The sequence below is a fragment of the Fundulus heteroclitus genome, chromosome 6, assembly GCF_011125445.2.
Source record: "Fundulus heteroclitus isolate FHET01 chromosome 6, MU-UCD_Fhet_4.1, whole genome shotgun sequence".
NCBI lineage: Eukaryota > Metazoa > Chordata > Actinopteri > Cyprinodontiformes > Fundulidae > Fundulus > Fundulus heteroclitus.
In genome coordinates, this window is record NC_046366.1 from 12654651 (window position 1) to 12675483 (window position 20833).

At 40.5% G+C, this 20833-nt stretch overlaps 2 protein-coding genes across 3 annotated transcripts; one reads left to right on the forward strand and one right to left on the reverse strand.

The window, feature by feature from the left end:
* The first annotated feature begins 641 nt into the window (after positions 1-641).
* On the forward strand, positions 642-4719 carry sf3a2 (splicing factor 3a, subunit 2). Of its 2 annotated transcripts, none has more exons than XM_012874696.3 (8): positions 642-708; positions 2198-2478; positions 2604-2650; positions 2934-3043; positions 3158-3207; positions 3727-3867; positions 4180-4248; positions 4330-4719. In XM_012874696.3, exons 2-8 carry the CDS (start codon positions 2281-2283, stop codon positions 4594-4596), a joined length of 882 nt encoding a protein of 293 aa, XP_012730150.2. In that variant the 5' UTR covers positions 642-708; positions 2198-2280; the 3' UTR covers positions 4597-4719. The 2 variants fall into 2 exon arrangements, with proteins under 2 accessions (XP_012730150.2, XP_035993960.1); XM_036138067.1 differs by having other exon boundaries at positions 664-712; positions 2203-2478.
* Positions 4720-5991: 1272 nt separating this feature from the next.
* On the reverse strand, positions 5992-10209 carry LOC105934559. The gene is made up of 7 exons (XM_012874606.3): positions 10101-10209; positions 9401-9507; positions 8506-8534; positions 8347-8422; positions 8121-8255; positions 6689-6786; positions 5992-6592 (listed from the first exon to the last, which is right to left on the reverse strand). The coding sequence occupies exons 2-7, from the start codon at positions 9498-9500 to the stop codon at positions 6248-6250; spliced, it is 783 nt and encodes a 260-aa protein (XP_012730060.2). The 5' UTR covers positions 9501-9507; positions 10101-10209; the 3' UTR covers positions 5992-6247.
* Positions 10210-20833: the final 10624 nt, after the last annotated feature.

The following is a 20833-nucleotide window of genomic DNA, read 5'->3' on the forward strand; positions in this document are numbered from 1 at the left end:
ATTTTTTTAATAACCAAGTACACTTTTTTTTATTCCTAGTGGGAGTGAAGGTGGAAATAAAAAAAATATATTTATCTAAAATAATGTTAATATGACAGTAATTAATTTACGGATTCATGATATGAACATGCAATCTAAAATTAAATGTATTAAATATGTCTATAACTGATTAAGTTCAAACTAAAGATAAATGCGAAACAAAATATGTATGTGTATACGAAACTGTGTGAGACGGTATTAGATTTAGACGTGTCAAAAGCGCCTAACAATGATGGAGTGAAAATCACTATGTTTACCTGTATAATCAGAATGATAAGCACACTTCCCAGTGTAATTGGGAGTAATTTGTGTAATTTGTTTCTACGAGTTTCTACAAACCTAAACGTATTTTAATGATGAGAAATTATTACAGGAAGTTTGTGATTTATTCAATGAATGTCGAGCAGTTTCAACATATTTATGTTCTGTTTTATGAAAAACTGAAACCTATGGGTGTTTTGATGTTATGCTAGACATAGTTTGTATTATTAATTTAGGTGACGTTTTTTAAATAAAATAAACTGAAATAAAAAAAAAGAAAGTGAAGAAATGACGCTAAACTAAGGTGTGTACTCCAAGTCAGTAGATGGCGCTATTTCAGTATTCAACTATTGAGGAAACAGTAGAAAGCAAGCTAACTGCATCTGCGTGTTGGTCTCGTTTGAGTCGGTAAGTGCTTTAGAAAAGGTAGTTTTATTCTTACATGTCGGCAGAGTTTGTTCTGTAAATAGGTTAGTAATACGTATATAAACATAAAAGCTTTCTCTTATCTCCGGTATGATAAGCGGAGCTGAGAGAAATCTGCTTCTATGTGCTAACATCATTAGCATGCCATCCGTAAGCTAGCATGGAGCTAATTGTGTTTTGAATGGATCATTTGACTGAGGGATAGCCCTTTATGCTATAGTAAATTATGTGTTATAAATAATCTTGGTCGAAAGGGATATAAGGAAATAATGTTTATAAATCACGTGAACTGCGCCCCTCGGTCAACTCAACACGTTAGAAAGTAGCAGACTATTAGTTAAGATGTCCCAAACTCATCTTTGTGTGTTACTTCAACAGAGTAATATTGTTAGTAATGGGATTAACAACTTTGCGCATGCTGCTCTAAGCACAGTAGCTTTTAATTATTTAGAGATGCACCGATCAGAGACTTTGGGGCCGATATCTGATCCCTAAATTTGTAAAAGCTCTGAGTTCTGGTTTAAGAAGATACTATAAATACATCTATTTTTACTTTTTGTAGGCAAGTATTCTAGCGGTATTCTAACGTCCCTAGGTAGTTATATGTCAAAACAATTTCATTTAAAAATTTAAAATAATTCTCAAATTATAAATCTTTAGTGGTTAAAATAAAAGTCAGAGTTGTTGGGGTTCTAAAAGGCCATAAGGTTGGTTAAGCCAAAAAATCTCATATTGTAGTGTAGACTGTTTTGTGCTTACGCTGACATCATTTAAAGCTCTGAAACTGGTATTAAAAATAGCAACATCCAAGTGTTTTTCCTGCATTGTCAGCACGCCTTGTTAGCAACTGTGGCTTATCACCGATAAGGGAATGGCGAGAGTTAAACTGGGCAATTCTGGTTTCCGATGGGGCTGGATGATATATAAAAATGCAAAAGGAAGGAAAATTGTTCATTTATTAAACTTTTTATTTACCCCTTTTTTCTATTAAACCACATATCTATCAATCGATATTGAACAGTTGTCCAACCCTAGTTACCAGCCAGTATTTTCCTCTGCTTTTCTATGAATTATACTAGGGAGCAACAATATATCTTCATTAATATCTGTAACATACGCGTTTAGTCAATTTTTTATTATATATCGGTCCGATAAGAATAACCAATACATTTTTTACATCTTGTCGATTGTGTATGTGTGTTGGGACCAAGAGGGATGTGGACTTAGGTTAAGAATGTGATGGGGATGTAGTGCAAGATTTTGTGACGTTTAACCCAAGCAGAGGAACAATGTCAGTGGGGGGATTATTTTTTCACAGAGTTGAAAGGTTGTGGTGAATTTGAGTTATTTTAGTTAGGAATTTTAGCAGCGATATTAATATCGGATTTTGATGTTGGCCACAATTGTCATATCGGTGCATCTCTAAATTATACTGTTAATTATCCAGTCTGTGCTGTTATCTTTTCCATAGGTAAAAAAAACCGGCTTGTGTCCAAAGTCCAGTTTTGACTGGACTGGTTCTGTCCAAGTGGTTGAGTCCCTCCACTCGCAAAGATGGATTTCCAGCACAGAGCCGGAGGGAAAACGGGGAGCGGCGGGGTGGCCTCTGCCTCCGAGAGTAACCGGGACAGGCGTGAGCGCTTACGCCAGCTGGCCCTGGAGACCATCGACATTAACAAAGACCCCTACTTTATGAAGAATCATTTAGGCTCATATGAGTGCAAGCTTTGTCTGACACTTCACAACAACGAGGTGAGGAGTCACATGATCGACTGGCTGGTGGAGCCTTTTAGATTTGAGCTTACATTTCCAGATCTTTCGTGTCTTTTTGTTTAAAAATAAAAGCAACTTAAAAGTTTATCTCGTCTGCGTTGCAGGGCAGCTACTTGGCTCACACACAAGGGAAGAAGCATCAGACTAACTTGTGAGTGCATCTCACTCGTATTTCTGCAGGTTCTTCATAATCTTGTGGCACTCAAAATATTGTTTTAAAGATTCTTTTTTTTTTTTTGCATTAAATTATATAAAATACAATTTTACGCATTAACTTTTTGAAATAGAATGTCTCTGGTCCTGTAGAGCCTGTTGTATTAATATTTGTGACTCAGACACTGGTATTTTGCTGTTTAACTGAGGTTTCTCAATTTGACCGCCCTCACCAAAAATGTCTGGTGCGTCTATTGACAGTTTAATATTTTGCATTTTAGAGCACGGAGAGCAGCCAAAGAGGCGAAAGAAGCTCCTGCTCAGCCGGCTCCAGCCAAAGTAAAAGTCGAGGTCAAGAAGTTTGTCAAAATTGGTCGACCAGGATACAAAGGTAGGCTGAGTGTGCCACAGTCAAATTGGTTTTGGTTGGATTTATATTGATTCTTTCATGTTCCATTAATGTTATGATTTCTGTGTAAATTCTCGTTCTTCTTCTTCTTCTTAGTGACCAAACAGAGGGACCCAGAGATCGGTCAGCAGTCTTTACTCTTCCAGGTTAGACATGATGAAAGTTTCTTGAAACTTGAACCAAATAATTTTTTTGGAGAGAGAAAAAGCCTTGAGATGGAGGACGGTTTTAAATGTTTGCGGTTTTTAAAACTACAGGGGGAAGAAATGTATCGTACAGTTCCCACAGTTAAAGGTTCCCTTAATGAGGTGTCGGTGGAAGTGCCAGAGTTTTCCTACTATACACTATATGGTGTATAGAGTCACAAGGAAACATTTCCAGCCCTGAAAACATCAAATAGTCATGCAAAGTTAAGAAAGAAAATTAAGCGGGTTAAGTGCTTCTTTATTTTTGCCTCTTGTATTGTGTGTGTGAAAGACCAGCCTGACCTCCTCCCCATTTTTCTTTCCAATAATTGTGACCAATCTGCTGCTAATTAAATGAAGAAAGCTGCTTTCTGCTCCATATACGTCAGAGACAAATAACTTTCATTTGCAGCCGCATGTATCTGACAGTAAACCTGCTCAAGTAACTTACAGCTAATATTTCGTATCTGTCTTGATTAGATCGACTATCCGGAGATTGCGGAAGGGATCGGACCCCGGCATCGTTTCATGTCTGCTTACGAACAGCGCATCGAGCCTCCTGATCGTCGCTGGCAGTACCTGCTGTTTGCTGCTGAACCTTATGAAACTATTGCCTTTAAGGTGAGCTGATCTTTCACTTTGTGTTTGGACGTAACTGTCTAAACATACTTTCCTTCCTGTTGTGTTCAGCCGACAAGGCCTCCTTTCCCTCATCCATTCTGAGAGGCCTTTTAAAGCCGCACTGCTGTAGAAAGGCTTCCAGTAAATTTATAGTGAATTTTTGTATTTAGGCTTTGAAAAATGGGCAAAAAGCTCAATTAAAACTGTGTAAAATGGGAGTTCTAAAGTTTGGAATGTTGTTACGAAAACGTTAGTAGGAACCGTGTCAATATGCTGATAGGACCAACATAAATGAGACGTTTGCTCCTCCAGGTCCCCAGCAGGGAAATAGATAAAGCAGAAAACCGCTTCTGGACCCACTGGAACAAAGAAACTAAACAGGTACTGATACACAGGCAGCTATTGGGATATTTTCAGAATTAAAGCAGTTTGTTTTAACACCATGTTTTTTTCTCTGTACAGTTTTTCCTGCAGTTCCACTTCAAAATGGAGAAAGCTATTTCTGGCGGTCCAGTTCCTCCTGTTGGCGTGAAGCACCCGCCTCCACTCATGAGCGGACCAGGATCTCGACCACCGAGTGATTCTCTACCTCCCCCTCCACCTGGAGGGATGTCGGTCCATCCTCTCCCACCTGGGGCCCCGGGTGCCCCACAGATGCCCCATCAGATGCCCATGCCTCCCATGCCGATGAGGCCGCCACCTCCAGATGGCCTAATGTCTAACAATTAATTTCCTGTCATTGGTTTTATAATTGCTTTCTATTATCGTTCCTGGATTTGAGTCTATTCAGTAGATTTTTTATACATTTTCAGGATAAATATGTGGGATAACATCTCCACGTTTTTTTTTTTTGATCAAAATCAGTTCATAATGAGCTGAAAACCTTGAAACTGTCTTTCTAAATAAATACCAAAAAAATAATAAAATTGTGGTTCTTTGTCTGCATCTGTAGTGACATTACACAGAAACCGTTTAGGATCAGGTTTATTTATCAGAATAAAGGCTCAGATTTACTGTGTTCAGCAGCTCTTTCACGTGCCGATTATTTACAAGCGTTCCTAAGTTATACAGCGTATACTAAGTTTTATATTTCAATGATTCAATTCAAAAACTAATTTATTACAGTGATTCTGAATATTTGTTCATGTTAATTATAGCTTACAAATTTTAGATATTACAAAAGCCCAACAAAAGAAACGTATGCCCAATAAAAAGCATGCACATGCTCATTTTGCCTTTTATTCCTGCAACAACGCAGTTTGACATAAAGGTGATCAACATGCGGCTCTGCTCAAGTGTTTAATAAGCCCAAGTGGCTTTAAAAGCATCCTTCAGCTCATCTTCATTTTAGCCTCCTGGATCTTTCACTTTCCCCTTGAACATGCTGTCATATTGCCTTGGCCATTAAAGCAGGTATTTGGTACTCTTGTGTGTCCAGAGGGACAGTATCCTGCTGGCAAATGAAATCAGCTAAAGCTTGTGGGCAAATCGAAGCATGAGGTGCTGTAAAATCCCCTGGTGGGATGCTGCACTGATGTTCAACTTGATAATAAAATATGGGGTGACATCAGCGGGCGACTTCCCCAAATCCACACTGACTGGAAACTTGACATTGAAGCTCAGGCGGCCTCTGCTTCCACTCTGCACTTTTCTGCGTCTGGTCCAGGAGTCGCTTAGCTGAAGGGATGCCACAGGTGGAGCCAGTGTGGGGGAGCTACAAACAGTCTGTCCACCTATTGAATGGGCATTTATTCACAGTCTTCTTAAGGCTGTGGTTACACATGTTGGTTGTGCACCTAATCAGCCACACTTTCCTTCCTATCAATGTCCCATTATTAGGCTTATATGCTATCAAAAAAACAAAAAAAAAACAACAACCCTGCATCTTCAGCCTTTACCTTCTTTTGGCATCTCAGTCTACCACATAGATAAATAACTAAAATATTCTTGACTCTTGAGGTATGCGGTCCATAATGCAGGCTTAACGGTTTTCGTTAGCTGTGAGTCAACAATATTAATCACTGAAAGCTGTCAATATGGAAAGAATCTATATGAGTTTCGGCTTCTGAATTAAAATACTGAGGTAAATTAATTTTTTCTTAATGAGTCTTGAGTTTGCAAATATCAGTTAAGCAACTTTCAGTGTATTTTTAACTGTGATGGCCCAAGCAGGATTTATTACATGTCTCCTCAAACAAAAAGGCAAGTAAGAGATTTAATTTTTGCCTTAACATGCTTCCAAGGCTTAACACCTTTCCAAGGAAGCTACATTGGGCTGTAAAACTTTACATTGATCATCTTCTGCTACTTGAATAAACATACATTTGAGACTATTTGATGTGCTTTGAAAGCAGGCTAAAAATCCCCTCTGCTTTTTATTTTATTTCTCATCTAACTTATTCTTCTTTGGCTCTGTCTCCTCGTCTCTTTCATCCTCTTCGTTCGCTGCCCCTTCAGGGTCCTCTTTCTTCGCTCGTCCTCTCTTGCCTTTGATTTTGTTGGCTCTGGCCTTCCTGGCTCTTCTGTCTCTTAATTTCCCGTCTCTTTGCTTTAAGAGTTTTTTCTCTGGCAGCGGCCTGTTCCTGAGACCTCTCGATGGTCGTGTTGTTACGTCCCTCTTTGATTTTCTGCCTTTGATCTCTTCGTCGTCATCCTCTTCCTCTTCGTCTTCATCGTCGAGGTCTGGCAGCCACCAAAACATGACTTCCCACAGAGACGTCTCCGGCTTTGAGGAAATGAAAGGTATCTGGCTTAGATTAGTTTATCAAAGGTATGGTGAGTCAAAATGTAATTGTAAAACCTGTAACGAAGACTAGATCACCTCGGGCAGATGCCCTCTGTGACGTAACATTCTTGATCGTCTCATTGTTAGTCCAGCTTCCTCCTCTTCTTCCATTGCTCCTTGGCTGCGTAAAGTCTCTGTAATTTTTTGAAATACACGTTTTTCTTAATGTTATCCCAGAGGAACTCAGTCACATACGCCTCGTCACTTCTATCCACTTCTGATCAACCTCTTCAGACCAGGGAAACCAGTATTCATATTATGTGATGGTTGAATATAAGCAGGTTGCAAAAAGAAGAAACAGGAACAAGAGGCAAACAGAACAGGCGAAGGACTGAATGCATTTAAGCTCAAACAGGCCGTCCATCAGCTAATCAAACATTGAAGATCAAAACATTAAAAAGTCAAAATATGAACATCAAATCTGTCTTTGTAGTTTTCTGTCCTTCTTTAACACTCCCATAACCCCCTAGAGAGCCATTTTAGACAATATCCAGTAGTAGACCCCAACAAGTGTCCGCTGCTCTGAGCCAGATGGGCTAACGGGCTGTCCGTGATGACACAGGCAGATCCTTGACCCTAATTTGGGCCCTTAATGACGCTGACTGCAGCTCCATGATTCTAAATCTGCACAGGCGTGAGAAAAGCTTAAAGATCATCAAAGCCATGTCTACTCCCGTGATAAAATCTCGCCTTTTTGGACATTGCAAGGGAGCACCAAATGTGGGATGTTAAAGTGTGGAAGAAGGTTTTATTGTCTGACCAGAAAAAATAAAAAAAAATCTAGACTGTCCTGATGCTTTCCAGTGTTACTGGCGACACCAGATGATCCCACTGGAAATGTTTCCTATGTGGAGAAGGAGCTTCTCTGTTGACTGAAGACCTTCGCCTGTGTGGTGATGACTGTGGCTTTCAACACGACAACGTTGCAGTTCTCAAAGTCCTTCTGACAAAGGACTTCCTCCAGGAGAATTACTTCTCTCCTTTGGATTGTTCTAGATGTTTACCTGATCTAAATCTCGTTGAAAATAATTGGATAGAGATTTCAAGTGAGGGTCTACAGAACTGGATGCCAGTATGAGACTCTACATGTCCTCTGTGAGGCCCCCCCTCACCACATGGAACAACCAGCTCTATGTGTTGGGCTCTAGTCAGCTAGGAGGAGTACTCGTATCAAGCATATCTAAACTAATTTAACAAGAACAGCAAGGCTACTCCATTCTGAGTCTTTTGTTTTTACACTTTGCATTCAGCCAGTTTGAGTTTAAATGTCTTTTTCAGTGAATTCTTGGTTCTGTTTCTTCTTTCTCTTGCCCCTGTGTCTGCTGTGTTAAACTTAGAAGCTCAACTTAAAACCTGGTTACCTGCCAGCAGCACAAAATGCAAATCCCTCCAATTGTATTCCCCCTGGATTCCAGATTTTGATCAGATGCATGTCTAAGATCTCACGTTTAAGTTTCAGTCTACTTGCCATGGAGTCTCTGAAAGCCTGAGGTGAGCACCAGAATGGCGATGGCAACAAAAAGACAGCGGTTGAGAGTGACGTTCTCCCAAGGGGTCTCTACCTGAGTCAGGTTCTGGATGGACAAGGTTTTGTGCAAGGTTGCTGAAGAAAAGATGTGAGGTAAAGGGGAAAGCTTGTGAACACTGAACTTAAACATTTAAAGAGCTGAAGAGAAAGGTTAGAAATTACTCACTAGGTTTGGTGAAGCTGGGTTCTCTTGTTAGGGTCTTAGGTTCTGATATTGGTTGCAGAGGAACAGGAGGCACTTCCTGTCAGAGAACAAGATGTAGCTTAACCTTAAATTATCTCAGAATGAACCAGTTTTGGGCACGTTGGTTGTTTCTACGCTCACCTCTCTGATTTTCCTTGCAGTGTACATCTCTGAAATAGACATAATACACTTATGGAGTATTATGGAGTAAAACTTAATGGAAAAAAGGAAAGATAAAATAAAGAACCCCCTGTCCAAATTAGGCATTAATTACACATTTACAGATTTTTCTCATGCAGCATGCGACTGGCAAATATATACACAATTTTGCTTTTATCTGGAGGGATCATTCTGGCACCTGTCGGTGTATTGGAAAGCTTCATCCTCTTTAGAATAGAAAAACCTTTATTGTCCCACAATTGGGAAATTAGGGCATGACGGGGGCAAAAACACAGACCGGATACACCAGAGTTACACACTAGATTAAGTAATGTGCAAAAGAGAATGAACATGTCAGAAAGGAGAAAAAAACAATGATGCAGGTATTAATTGATAATGTGGCATATTCAAATGAAAAAGCATACATTATGCAAAAAAAAACAACCAAAAAACAATATTCAAGTGAAATGGATGGAAGACAGCAGCAGATTTACACGACAGTATGAGAAAACTATGCAAAGTGCATGTTAGTACGAGCAAAGAACATTTAAAAACAAAGACGTGTGAATTTAAACTCGGTGTCGTGCTAAATGAACATTTTTTACCTCTCATTTCTTTGTCATAAACAAGTCACAGTCTATTATTCTCAACACTGCCTCTTGAAATAATTACACAAGCTCAGCAGCATGCAACCCATGATTATTAGGTCTCTTGGTTTTCTTTCACCAACTATTTGTAAAATGTTTACCATGTAGAGATATAGGCTCAAACTAAAACAGTGACTGATCTAAGCGACGTCGGACTGCCACTATTGTGAGCACAGCGGACCACATAGGCATCAGAAATTCGGTGTGTGTGTGTGTGTTTTTGTTCGTGCCTCCACTTGCTCTGCGGATCTGTCGAACAGGTCTCTGTGGAGGAGCGTCTGCCCTCGGTGGCCATAACTCCTCCTCAAATGTCTCATAGCTTTCTTCCATTCCTCCTCTGAGTAAGACAGAGAGAGAGAGAGAGAGAGAGAGAGAGAGAGAGAGAGAGAGAGAGAGAAGCAGCATATAGTAGTTCTTTGTTTTCATCAAATAATCTGAAATTTTGGGCATACACGTCACATAAGGTAGTAATCAGATATCAGTTTAGCCCATGAGGCTTTTCTGATTAGCGAGCTACTAAAAACACGATTTAAATGTTACATGATACCGTGGTTACCTTTAATCTCTTTACTTTCACCCACACAATAAAATTTCAATAAATCAACATTCAGTTTGGTGGCACAGAATGTCAAGCACAGAAAAAGTTGAACGTTTCCTCTTTACGGACAGAACCAATTGTTTTTCTCAACCTTCACATTTAGAGATGAATGCTGTAAGGCCTTCCCGTCTACATGACATTTCTACACGGACACTGAGCTAACGTCCTTGTAGCCCTATAAATAGATGGAGCAATGCCACCCGCAAAGACAGAAGGATTGACAGCATAAATATACACGAAAAGAACATGTCGGATGTATCAGTCGAACGCTGTTAAATACATGCTGTGATGACCCCCCCCACCCCCCCTCCTTGACAGAAATAAGGACCTACCTGCCTTGACATTCAGTGTCCCTTGTCTGGTGTCGCGGTGAACCTTTGTCACGGGGGTGTTGTTCCTCTGCTGAGTCTTTGGGCTGTCTGACAGCCAAGCACAGGTGCAGGAGAATGAATACAAAAAAACAAAAAGTGTTGACTGAGACCAGCTTTAGATGACCACGCCTCATACAGCTGCTAGATTTTTATGCTGCGAATTAAGAATAAAGACAAATTTAACTTGCCTTCTTCTTCTTCAACTTTGCTCACCAGAGCTGTTGCACTGATTTTTCATCTTTTATGTCAGGTATTTTGTGTAATATTCTCACAGTGTATTTAGGACAGGACTTGATAACTCTTATAATCAGAGCCTTTTTAGCCTCAATTACAATGTGTCTAGAGCTCTAGAAATTACTTGACCCCTTGGAAAAAGACAACCTTTTTAACTGTAAGAATCTGTGGTAATTTTGTTATTTCATGAACCTATTTCATGTTGAAATGTTATACTTTTCTGTGTAAAAATGTCTGCGTTTGGTACTCTTTTATCCTATAAATCTGAAAAATGAAAGCTGATTCTGATTTATTGCAGATATTTATAGTGGTTAGCTTTTACATGTGGAACCTGCAAACAACATAACTGTAAGGGAGAGGAGGGGAAAAGGGAGGAAGGTAACGTGCACAGAATGAAGAATAGAAGAAATGTTAGAAAGCAGATTGTGTTTTTCATACATTTGTTTTCTTTTTCCACACTCAACCAGAACTGCAACAACTCTTTAATCATCCTCCACACTTTTCCAGGCTTTTTGGGACTGCTTATGAACAATACTTTTACATTTTGTGGAAAATAAAAACTGTAGCACAGCTAAAGACGTAAATTGCAGAGTTTTCAGCTGAATGGCATAAAACAGCTAAACAAAATAAGGTATCCTTTGTATCATCTGTGCCTTTCTGCTGTGGAAATGTCAGATTTTTTGTAAGAACAGAAAGAGGAGAGGAACTTATTGTTTTTTTTATCTTTCTTCTCGCCTTCACGTTTAAAATATAAGAGACACAATGGGCAGGAAAATTATTCACATGAAGCTCTGGAGCTGCAGGTTATGGACCCCTGATCTGGGAAAATGTCTAGCTGTCATGTGGAGGATTTACCAGCAGAGAGCGCCACTGCTCTTGGTAGAAAGCATCAGGTAACTTTGCTGTTACATGCAAAGTTACAGATGATGTCAGCCAAAATATAAGTCAAACAACTTAACTCAAAGGCTGAGGTACAAATCTTTCAAAAAATCTTATGATAGATGATATAGTTTATCTTGAGACTGCTGCGATTCATCAAATTACATTAATTCTTCAACCTTTTTGAAACTGAGAGATACTGTATGTTGGTGAAGATTCTCAGTCATTCAGGTCATCAACTCAAAAAAAGGTTAAACAATAAAACAACTAGACTTCTATTCTGAAGCTGAAGACGTTTTGCTTCCCATCCAGGAAGGTTTTCAATTCAAAATGTCTGGAGTAGTGTGGCTTTCCAAGCTTTATAGACCTGCTGGTGAGGCCTCATTAGAGCTTAGATTTGCATGTAGATTCACCTGAAACTGATCGCCCCTCTCAGCGGAGAGTCGTTAAGCTCATCGTTTGCCTGGCTCATAGGAGAAATGTTGTGCTTGCATGCATGGAGGTGTGAATTAGGATGAAACTTGGCAGGAATCAAACCTTTCGTTGTGTTGAATGTTTTTGAAAGCTGAAAATGAGCCCTTCCCCTCTGTTTAAAGTTGTTTTTTCTTGCTTCACATAAATGGCTTCCTTCTATGCCCCTTTCAAACCATCTGTCTCCTTTGACAGATGGTTTCTCAAAAGAGTGTCCTTTATCCTTGAGGTGCAGATGGACGGCTGCGTCTTTACCTGAAGAGGTAGCTCTTCAGTGTTGAGCCAGACGTCTGTGGAGAGGTTGTTTGGATTCCCCAGTATAAAGATCAGGATATTCCTCACTGCACTGAACTGCATACACCACTCCGCTCAACTTAGGTTTGGGGGTTTTGTGCTTGGGATGGACCAGCCTCTATCTGAGGGTCCTGTTGGGTTTGAAATGTACTGGGATCTTGTGTTTAGAGATGCTCCTACTGAGTTCTTCAGAGACTCCAGCAACATAAGGGATGACAGTGTTTCTGCGCTTGTTCTTCTCCACTTTCTGCTCTGCTACGTGTCTTTTGGATTTCGTTGCTGACTTGACAAAAGCCCAGTTAGGGTATCCACAGGTTTGGAGAGCGTTTTTTATGTGTTTCTGTTCCTTGTTCATCCCTTCTGCCCTAGTTGGGAAATGTTCGGCTCGATGGTGTAAGGTTCTGATGACAGAAAGTTTGGGTTCCAGTGGGTGGTGAGAGTCAAAAAGAAGATATCGATCTGTGTGAGTAGGTTTCCTGTAGATTTCAATGTTGAGGCTTCCATCTCTTTCTATGCTCAAGAAGCAGTCCAGAAAATGTAGCTTGTTGTCTTTGGCATCCTCTCTGGTAAACTTGATGTTGTTGTCCACCGAGTTGATGTGTCTGGTGAAAGCTTCTACTTCTTCTGCCTGGATTTTGACCGACATCTCGTCCACATATCTGAACCAGTGGCTTGGTGGCGTTTCTCCCTAAGAGTCCAAGGCTCTCTTTTCCATTCCTTCCATGTAAAGATTGGCGACAATTGGTGACACTACAGATCCCAAAGCCCAATCATACTTCTGTCTGTAAATTAATCATTGAACTTGAAGTAGGTTGTGGAAGGTCCAGTAGGGTACAGATCTGGTCCGAAGTGAAATTAGTCCTGTTGTTCAAGTTATCATCTTGCTGAAGACGTTTCCTGACTGTTTCTACCATCTATGGTGTAGGTATGCAAGTGAAAAGTAAAGTGACATCAAAAGATACAAGAGTTTCTCCTGGCGCCATCTTTAGATGTTTGACTTTGTTTGCAAAATCTGTGGAGTTCTCTACGTGATGTGTTTCTCACCAGAGGGGCTACGATACCAGCGAGATGTTTAGCCATGTTGTAAGTCACCAAATTAATGCTGCCGACAATGGGTCTGAGCGGTGGATTTTGGGAAGTCCATATAAGCATGGAATGTCTTCTCCTGGATATAATCTTTAATAAGATGAAAGGTTGATTACCTTGTCTTTTTTCTGTCATGGTTGAGTTTTGGTTTGGCTTTGTTTTTCTGTTATTTTCATTTTTTTTCATCTCTTTTGGGTTAGGTTTGACTTTATTTATTGTTAGTTTTCAGTCATCAGTTATTTTCTGTCAATTTTCACCTCACCTCCTCAGCAGTCAGTCACACCTGAGATCATTTGCTGGTTAATTAGTCAGACCCTGGTGTCACCTGTCAGTTCTCTATTTAAACCTCCCTCTGTCTTTAGTTCAGCACTGGGCCGTCATCATCATTCCACACCTCTCCATGCCAGTCCCCGTTTTGCCTTGGAAGCTTTGTTTTTTCTCCTGTTTAGGTTAGTCCAGTCAGTCACTCTAAGGACTGTTTGTTCACTGTTTGTTCCTGGAGAAGTTCTGCTCTGTGCTCTGTTGTCTCTCAAGTTCTGCTAACCTGACTAGCCGCCCTGGAGAAGTTCTGCTCTGTGCCCTGTTGTCTCTCAAGTTCTGCTAACCTGACTAGCCGCCCTGGAGAAGCTCAGCTCTGAGCCCTGGTGTCTCTCAAGTTCTGCTAACCTGACTAGCCGCACTGTAGAAGCTCAGCTCTGTGCCCTGGTGTCTACAAGGAACTGCTAACCTGAGTGCTACGAGGCCTACTAGCCGAGCAACACCAAGCAAGTGTGGACTCTCTGTCTCCGGTCCGCCAGCTCCTGCCATCACCTTCTCTCCGTTCCTGTGCAACCAGCTCCTCTGGCCTCATCAAACCTCCACCCATCAACCTTGTAATAAAGACTCTCAAACTTTTAGTCCCGTGTGTGCATCCTGAGTTTATCGGTAAACAAAATCGTGACATTTTCAAGTTGTTGGAGGTAGTCTGTGATCTGTTTGTAAGTGCTGGTTGGATCTCTTTATAAGGTCTCACATGTGGTGGTGTCACCGTTGTCCTCAACACTTCTGATTACCGGGACAAATTCCTTACACTACTCAGCGCCAGCCCGTGGGCACCATGTTGGTGGACCCTGCTTTGCTGCATCTTCCTTATTCTATTATCTCTTTTTCTTCAAAGGTTTGCAGGTTGTTAGCACAAAGCTACACAACCACATGTAGCAATGACTGGGTTTTATCAGGGTTAGATGGTTTCGGGCCACCTGTATGTGGGAGGGCAGTGGAAGTGTTGGTAAACAGGCTTGTGGCGATGTATGTTGGTGACTCATGCATCTGCTGGTGCCCGGTTCCAGATGAATCACACATTGCTTTATCCATCTGTAATCCCAAGTGGACAGTAGCTTTGCAACCTTTGATGTGTGCAAACTGATCAAAACACAGCAGGGATATGCCCAAATCTGGGACATATGCCTGAACAGCTGGCCTATGGCACTTTGACTTTTCCTGAGCGGTGCGGTCTGGACTTGTGTTCAGTAGTAGGTCAGTTTGGTGGGTATGCATGACCGAATCTTTTGCAAAATGTGTCATTTGTTTCCATACTTGGCAAAACGTTTGCCCAGAAGTAGACAAAATTGATCTTCATAGAATTAATATCTTCAAGGGATGAATGTCTTATCAACAGAGGAGGGGAGTAACTAGTTACATTTACTTGAGTCATTTTTTGAAAAAAATGTATTTCTAGGAGTAGTTTTACTGTGCTGTACTTCTAACTTTTACTTGAGTAAATATTATGAAGAAGGATCGCTACTTTTACTTGAGTAGAATGTCTGCCTACTCTATCCACTGTGAGTAACTTCACTGAATAAAGAACAAAGTTGATTCAAACAAAAATGCACCAGAGACACACATCTACAGTTTATATTTAGGTGAGACCTCTTGTTTTGTTCTCTTAATGGTATTTTATATCGGCTGAGCTCAACAAGCCCGGGTAATTTATAGGCAAAGTAACCATACAGTAAACAGTAGATATTGTTGTTATAAGTACTTTGCACTGTACGAACTTGCTGTATATGCAATAAATGCTTGGTTTCATGAGTTTTATGTTGAAAAACATTTTTTAGAAAAGTGTAGCTTCTGTCTGAATTTGTTTGTAATTGTTATTGTTTGTACATTTATCATGTTAGTCAATTAAAATACCAGAATTTGTACATAATTTAATGTTTTTGGCTGACCCATTACATCATTTTTAAATATTAAATCAGTGGTTATAATTATTTACTCAGTACTTGATTAGCCTTCTTACCAAATACTTTTTCACTCTTACTTGAGTAATTTCTTGGTTATGTACTTTTTTACTTTGACTTGAGAAAAAATATGTTGAAGTAATGCTACTCTTACTTGAGTAAATGTTCTGGCTACTCCACCCACCTCTGCTTATCAATCACCCAGTTTGGCTGTGAGCATGCAGATGGTAGCCTTTAGCCCATGGATGCTCTAATATATACCCTTATTCTTTACCATAATTTTCAAATTAAATCAGTTACTCCTTAATAACAAGTACAGTTAAGTAAAGCAAAACAGCTAAAATTCAATTCTGAAAATAATTAATGCTTTCTTTCAACTTGTAAGACAGATTATAGTACTATCTGCAGAAAGTCGGGGACCTCTGTGCACCATGCACCTCAACATCCATTTTTCCTGACCTACAACTTTGTGGCTGAGTTGCTGTCATGTCCAATAGCTTCCACTTAGTTGTAATATCGCCAACAGCTGACGGTGCAATATTTAGCAGCGGGGAAATTTGCTGACTGGACTTATTGCATATGGGGTATGTTATCACCGTGCCACACTGGAATTCGTTGAGCCCCCGAGAGCGACCCCCTCATTCACAAATATTTGTAGAAGCAGCTTGCATGCTGCATCTAATTTTATACATCTGAGGCTGTGGGAGTTATTGGACAACCCAAATGCAATGATTTAGTTTGCAGAGCTCCACAGTAATTTCTGCTTTTCATGTTATTCTTTTTTTTATATAATGAGCTCTTCTGCATGCTTAGTGACCAGTGCATATTCTTGTCCCAATTAACCCTCTGTTCTTATTAGACCTAAAAGAGTAGCTCCTCTGTGAGAACAGTCGTTTCATTTATCTCTTTGGTAAGGATCAGCTGAAGAAGCCTTTTGGATGAAAGGTGAAATCTTTTGAAGAACCAAAGGAAGTCTATATGCTTTAAATTTAAAACTGGTAGAAGGAACCATGAGAAACTGGCTTAGTAAGTTAGTGACTTTCCTACTTCTCATTAAGTTATTTTAACTATGTGTTGGTATTCCTTTTTGAGATAAAAACAACAAGAAGAAGACTAAAGTGACTCTTTGGGGTCATCCTTTTAGAAAATAGTTTGAGGTGAAAAACAGCCCCCTGTGCATACATCAAGGCACATAAAGTGAGCAACTATCGCTCAAGGCAAAAATCTAAGTTCCAAATTCAGGCACCAGAGAGAACCGGTGAAGCTTTATGTCCCATTTTGTGTCCTTTTTTTTGTCCTTCCACAAATCAGGACAGGCCGACTGTCCAGCAAGCAGCCATGTGCCCTGCCTCACCGTATAGATTCAGACTATAAGAACAATACTGATCAAAATCAATTGTTTGATTCACTGTTTGCGGTTTTAAGCCCAAAATTAGGTCAGTGGAAGCTGCTTCTTTTATTTTCAGGCCTCATGGTGTGCAAACAGGTCCATTAGAGAGCCTGTTTGGGAGACAAAGCTTTGCTGCATGTTTGGAAAGTTGGATTAAATTTCTCAACCAGTCCATCTGTCTGAGGATATGAGGTGGACGTGCCCTCAGTCTGTCGACCGAAAAAGGTAGGTTGCCCCCTCTGGGTCTGGGGTCAGTCTCTGCCTGAAGTGGAGGAGCTAAAGTATCTTGATGTATGATGGAACGAAAGATGGAAAGCAATATTGGGGCTTCATCTAAAGTAATGCAGTCGCTGCTCCGGTCTGTTGTGGTGAAAGAAGAGCTGAGCCAAAAATCAACGCTCTCAATTATCAAGTCTGTCTACATTCCAACTCTCACCTATGATCATGACATCTGGCTCATGACAAAGAGAACGAGATCCTAGATACAAGCAGCCTAGTTAAGCATCCTCCGTATGGGTGGCTGGACTCAACCTCGGAGATATGGAGCTCTGTCATCCAGAGCAGAACTTGTAACTATTTTTTTTCAGATGAATCTGCTCATACCTTTCCATGCTACAGATAATGACCCCTCTGAGGGGTTCAGCTTGTACCCACATTTGGAAAAAAAAATATGTTCAAGAAGAGGGGGATTTGAATGTTAATGTTAAAGTTTGTTAAACTTTGAAAACCTACAGAACTACTGGCTCTGTTTAAAAGATTAGCGAAAGGCTGTCTCCTTAGAAGCTCACAGTACAGAAATTAATCATGACTCAAGACTGTGCGCAGTCCTGTTACACAAAACCAGCAGCTGTCATCCCGAGAGCAAGTCAACAGGACCCAGCCGGCAGCTCTCATCTGCCAGGCAGCCTCACAGGACAACCTTTCCACCCTCCAACAGCGGTACCTGCCTTAGCGTTTAACATCCTCCGTCACAGCTGTGCTGACAGTGTAAAAACCGACATCTGAGGGGAAGTGACACCAGATCCACGTGGGCTCATAGCCATTGTCGCCTCTCTCTCTTTGCATCTTCAGACCAAAGACTTCACGTTCTCTTGGAGCAGCTGTGGGACTCGTGAGTTTCCCAGACACTCTGTATGTCTTCAGGCGGTGAGCTGAAACTTTGATCTCCAAACGGCCACGACAGGTAAGCACACGAGTCCTGTGGTGAAGGAGGATGGACCCTTCTGCCACTCAAGCCGCGCCCTCAGGCAGATAAATGTTCAACTATCTAATCGATGGGATACTCTGCCTGTCATATTTCTATCACAGGAGAGGGAAGGTAAAACACCCCAAGAGGTATTAACGAAAGACACAGAGGATCGCTGGGACGTTCGGTGGATGGATGGTTTCAGAGAACAAGATGAAAGGTTTTCCCTTGTGCAAGCTACGTGCCTCATACTCATTGATCTCTTGGCTCCAAATATCTGCAAGTCTTTTTCATGATTACCATAGAAAAAGAACACAGGGCATCAATGTGTGAACTGAGAAACGAGAAAAGAACAGAAACTTTTATTTGGCATTAAGGTTCCTTGATGAAAGCAATCCAGCTGTTATTGATTGACCATGTATGTTCAGGTCTGAGATATAATTTCTTTGTCCGAGAGCTGACTGTAAATTTATATTTGACTTTCCTTCTGGAACGATAAAGTGAAAGTCTTTGTTTTAGCCATTTTTAACAATCTGCTTCATAAATATTCTCCCATAATGGACTTTTTCAAAGCTGCTTTAACACACTTCCTCCATTAACAGTGTTTGTCCATGGAAGCATGACTGAGTTATGAGCCCTTTGGCAGCCCAGTGCCCATCTCTTTCTCTCTCTCGTCGTGTCTTTGGGCCGTTTTATTGACAAGGTAATTTGCTCTGTTCTTGTACTCCAGTCTCGTGGGTGCTATGTGTATTAATTACCATCTATTCATCTGAGGCCATTCGTCCTTTCGGCAGCACTTACAGGGTAGCTGCTCACAGCTTCTATCACGCCCTAATGCTCTGACAGCATCCCGTGTGCCTGTCAGAGACGAGCAATGAGAATCCTCATGCACTAACGAATGAGAGATATATTGCTACAACATAACGAGTGGTCTGGAGCGGTAAGGTTTTTGATGCTTGATGAAATAGGCTGAAGTCAAAGTCAAATTTAACACACTTCCCCCATTTCTGGTCAGAAGAGTACATACACGCATCAACGGCATCAGTGTCACATTCATCATGGGTTTCTAACCATAAAAGTTTAGTGATTTCTAAAAAGAATATTGAGTAGGCCAACCTGTGAAAATACAGGTGAAATAACTAAACACATAAATTCTCAATGGTAGTTGTTCCAGCAAATGCCACAATCTGTTATTAAAGCTGTTAAATTTACATCTTCCAAATTATTCATTGATCTGAAATATTTAAATGTGAAAAATAGCAATCAAAAACAGAAGGGGGAAATCATTTTTATGCCACTGTACCCTTTTATAAAAACATTGCCTCATATTCGTCCAGTTTAGTTTTACCCTTAAGTACCAGACCGCATCCTTGATCCTCGTCTAACTAATCCATCAGCCATCTTTTCTTACTAATCAAAACTCAAACACTTCTTCCAGCCTCCCTTTGCCATCCATTGCTGTACTCCTCTTGTGCTATTAGTAATATAATTATCCGATTCTTTGTGGGTAAAACTTGGTGAGTTTTAAGGAAAGTATGGAAAAATATCTTGTACATGCACGAGAGCAGTTCTGAAAGTGATCAGGTTCAGGTAAAGACAGTTTGTAATTAGATTTTCGCATGACTACATCCAGCCAGCCAGGCGAGGTAAATATGAGATTTAATTTCTTTCTCTACAATGAAAACACTGTCAGAATACTCATTACTGTGCAAAAGACTTGAGTCATACCTCATGATCTTGATCAATACATCTGCTGGTTTTGTGAACGTTGATTATCCTTTACACTCTCCTTTGAATTGATTGCTTTGGCTTCCATTGTCAGTCCAGTGTCTAACCATTTTCATACCAGAGGCATGTTTTTACCCTGCTCTGAGTCTTTCAGGATAAGAGAGACGGCCGAAGACTTAGAGCACATTCACAATTTACATTTGAAATAAAAATGTACATTGTGAAAAGAAAAGTTGTTGCAAGGCTTCAGATAAAAACAAAAGACTAAAGAGAAAAAATATAAATGCAAGTAATATGTGGAATATAAAAGCATTGAACTTATCAAATAAAAAGAAAATATAAAAGTATTGTGTTATTTGCCAGGAATGATGCTGGTTTCAGGCATCTTGTCGTGATCTCCAGGTTTTGGTTCTTATTTTATATTTGCTTTCATCCTTGCCCTGTTGTTTATTGTGTTCTAGATTCTTGCTTTATTCGGCATTCTTTGTGCTCACTTTCTTAGTTTATGCACTCCATTCCCTGTATGACATAGGTTCTTTTCCTTTGATTAGTATTTTTTATTCCCCCCCCCAGATTTTGTGATTTGCAAACCACTGTTCAGCTCTTCCATGTGACCCCTCATTCACACAGACCACATCGTCTGTTTTCTCTCTCCGTCACAAATAGAAGCCATTCTAGTAATTCCCACCGGCTCTGTGGCGCTGTGCCAGTGATGGACAGCCCTCCTCGGTTCACCATCAGAAACACGGATCAAGTCTATTTTTGACAGATGACGGAGCAAAAGGCTTAAATTTCTAAAAAAAAAAAAAAAACAGATGAGCCAGACAGGAAATCAGACACAGGAAGAGTAAAGTGGATCAGGAACATTTCAAAATAAGGCGGGAGCCTGTCTGGATGCATGAACGGATCCTACACACATCCAGTGTGTCTTGAGGATGGAGCGGACGTGGAAGGTGGTCACTGTAAGCCGGCTCTAATTGTTCTCCCTTCCTGAGAAGAAAGGGAGCTTTCTTTTTTATCTCACCTGCTCCACATCCTTGATTGACACACCTGGAGTTCACCTCCCCACAGTATAGGCTCACTAGTTGGATTACTTCTTTGCTGGTTTCTGCCCTTGACTTCATGTTCCCTGTTGCTCTGCCTGGTCTTCATCGTAAGTTCTGTTTATGTTCATTAAAACCTGATCGCTTCTGTGCTCTGCATTTGG

What these genes read in the sequence shown, in the direction of transcription:
- LOC105934559 (XM_012874606.3), bottom strand. Translation starts at nt 9,500, where the DNA reads ATGGAAGAAAGCTATGAGACATTTGAGGAGGAGTTATGGCCACCGAGG. An exon ending in AGGCTTTCAGAGACTCCATG is followed by an intron (nt 6,787 to 8,120) that starts GCAAGTAGACTG and finishes AAAAAATTACAG; the next exon opens with AGACTTTACGCAGCCAAGGA. An exon ending in ACAGAGGGCATCTGCCCGAG is followed by an intron (nt 6,593 to 6,688) that starts GTGATCTAGTCT and finishes ATTTCCTCAAAG; the next exon opens with CCGGAGACGTCTCTGTGGGA.
- sf3a2 (XM_012874696.3), top strand. Translation starts at nt 2,281, where the DNA reads ATGGATTTCCAGCACAGAGCCGGAGGGAAAACGGGGAGCGGCGGGGTG. An exon ending in AGCAGTCTTTACTCTTCCAG is followed by an intron (nt 3,208 to 3,726) that starts GTTAGACATGAT and finishes TGTCTTGATTAG; the next exon opens with ATCGACTATCCGGAGATTGC. An exon ending in GGAACAAAGAAACTAAACAG is followed by an intron (nt 4,249 to 4,329) that starts GTACTGATACAC and finishes TTCTCTGTACAG; the next exon opens with TTTTTCCTGCAGTTCCACTT.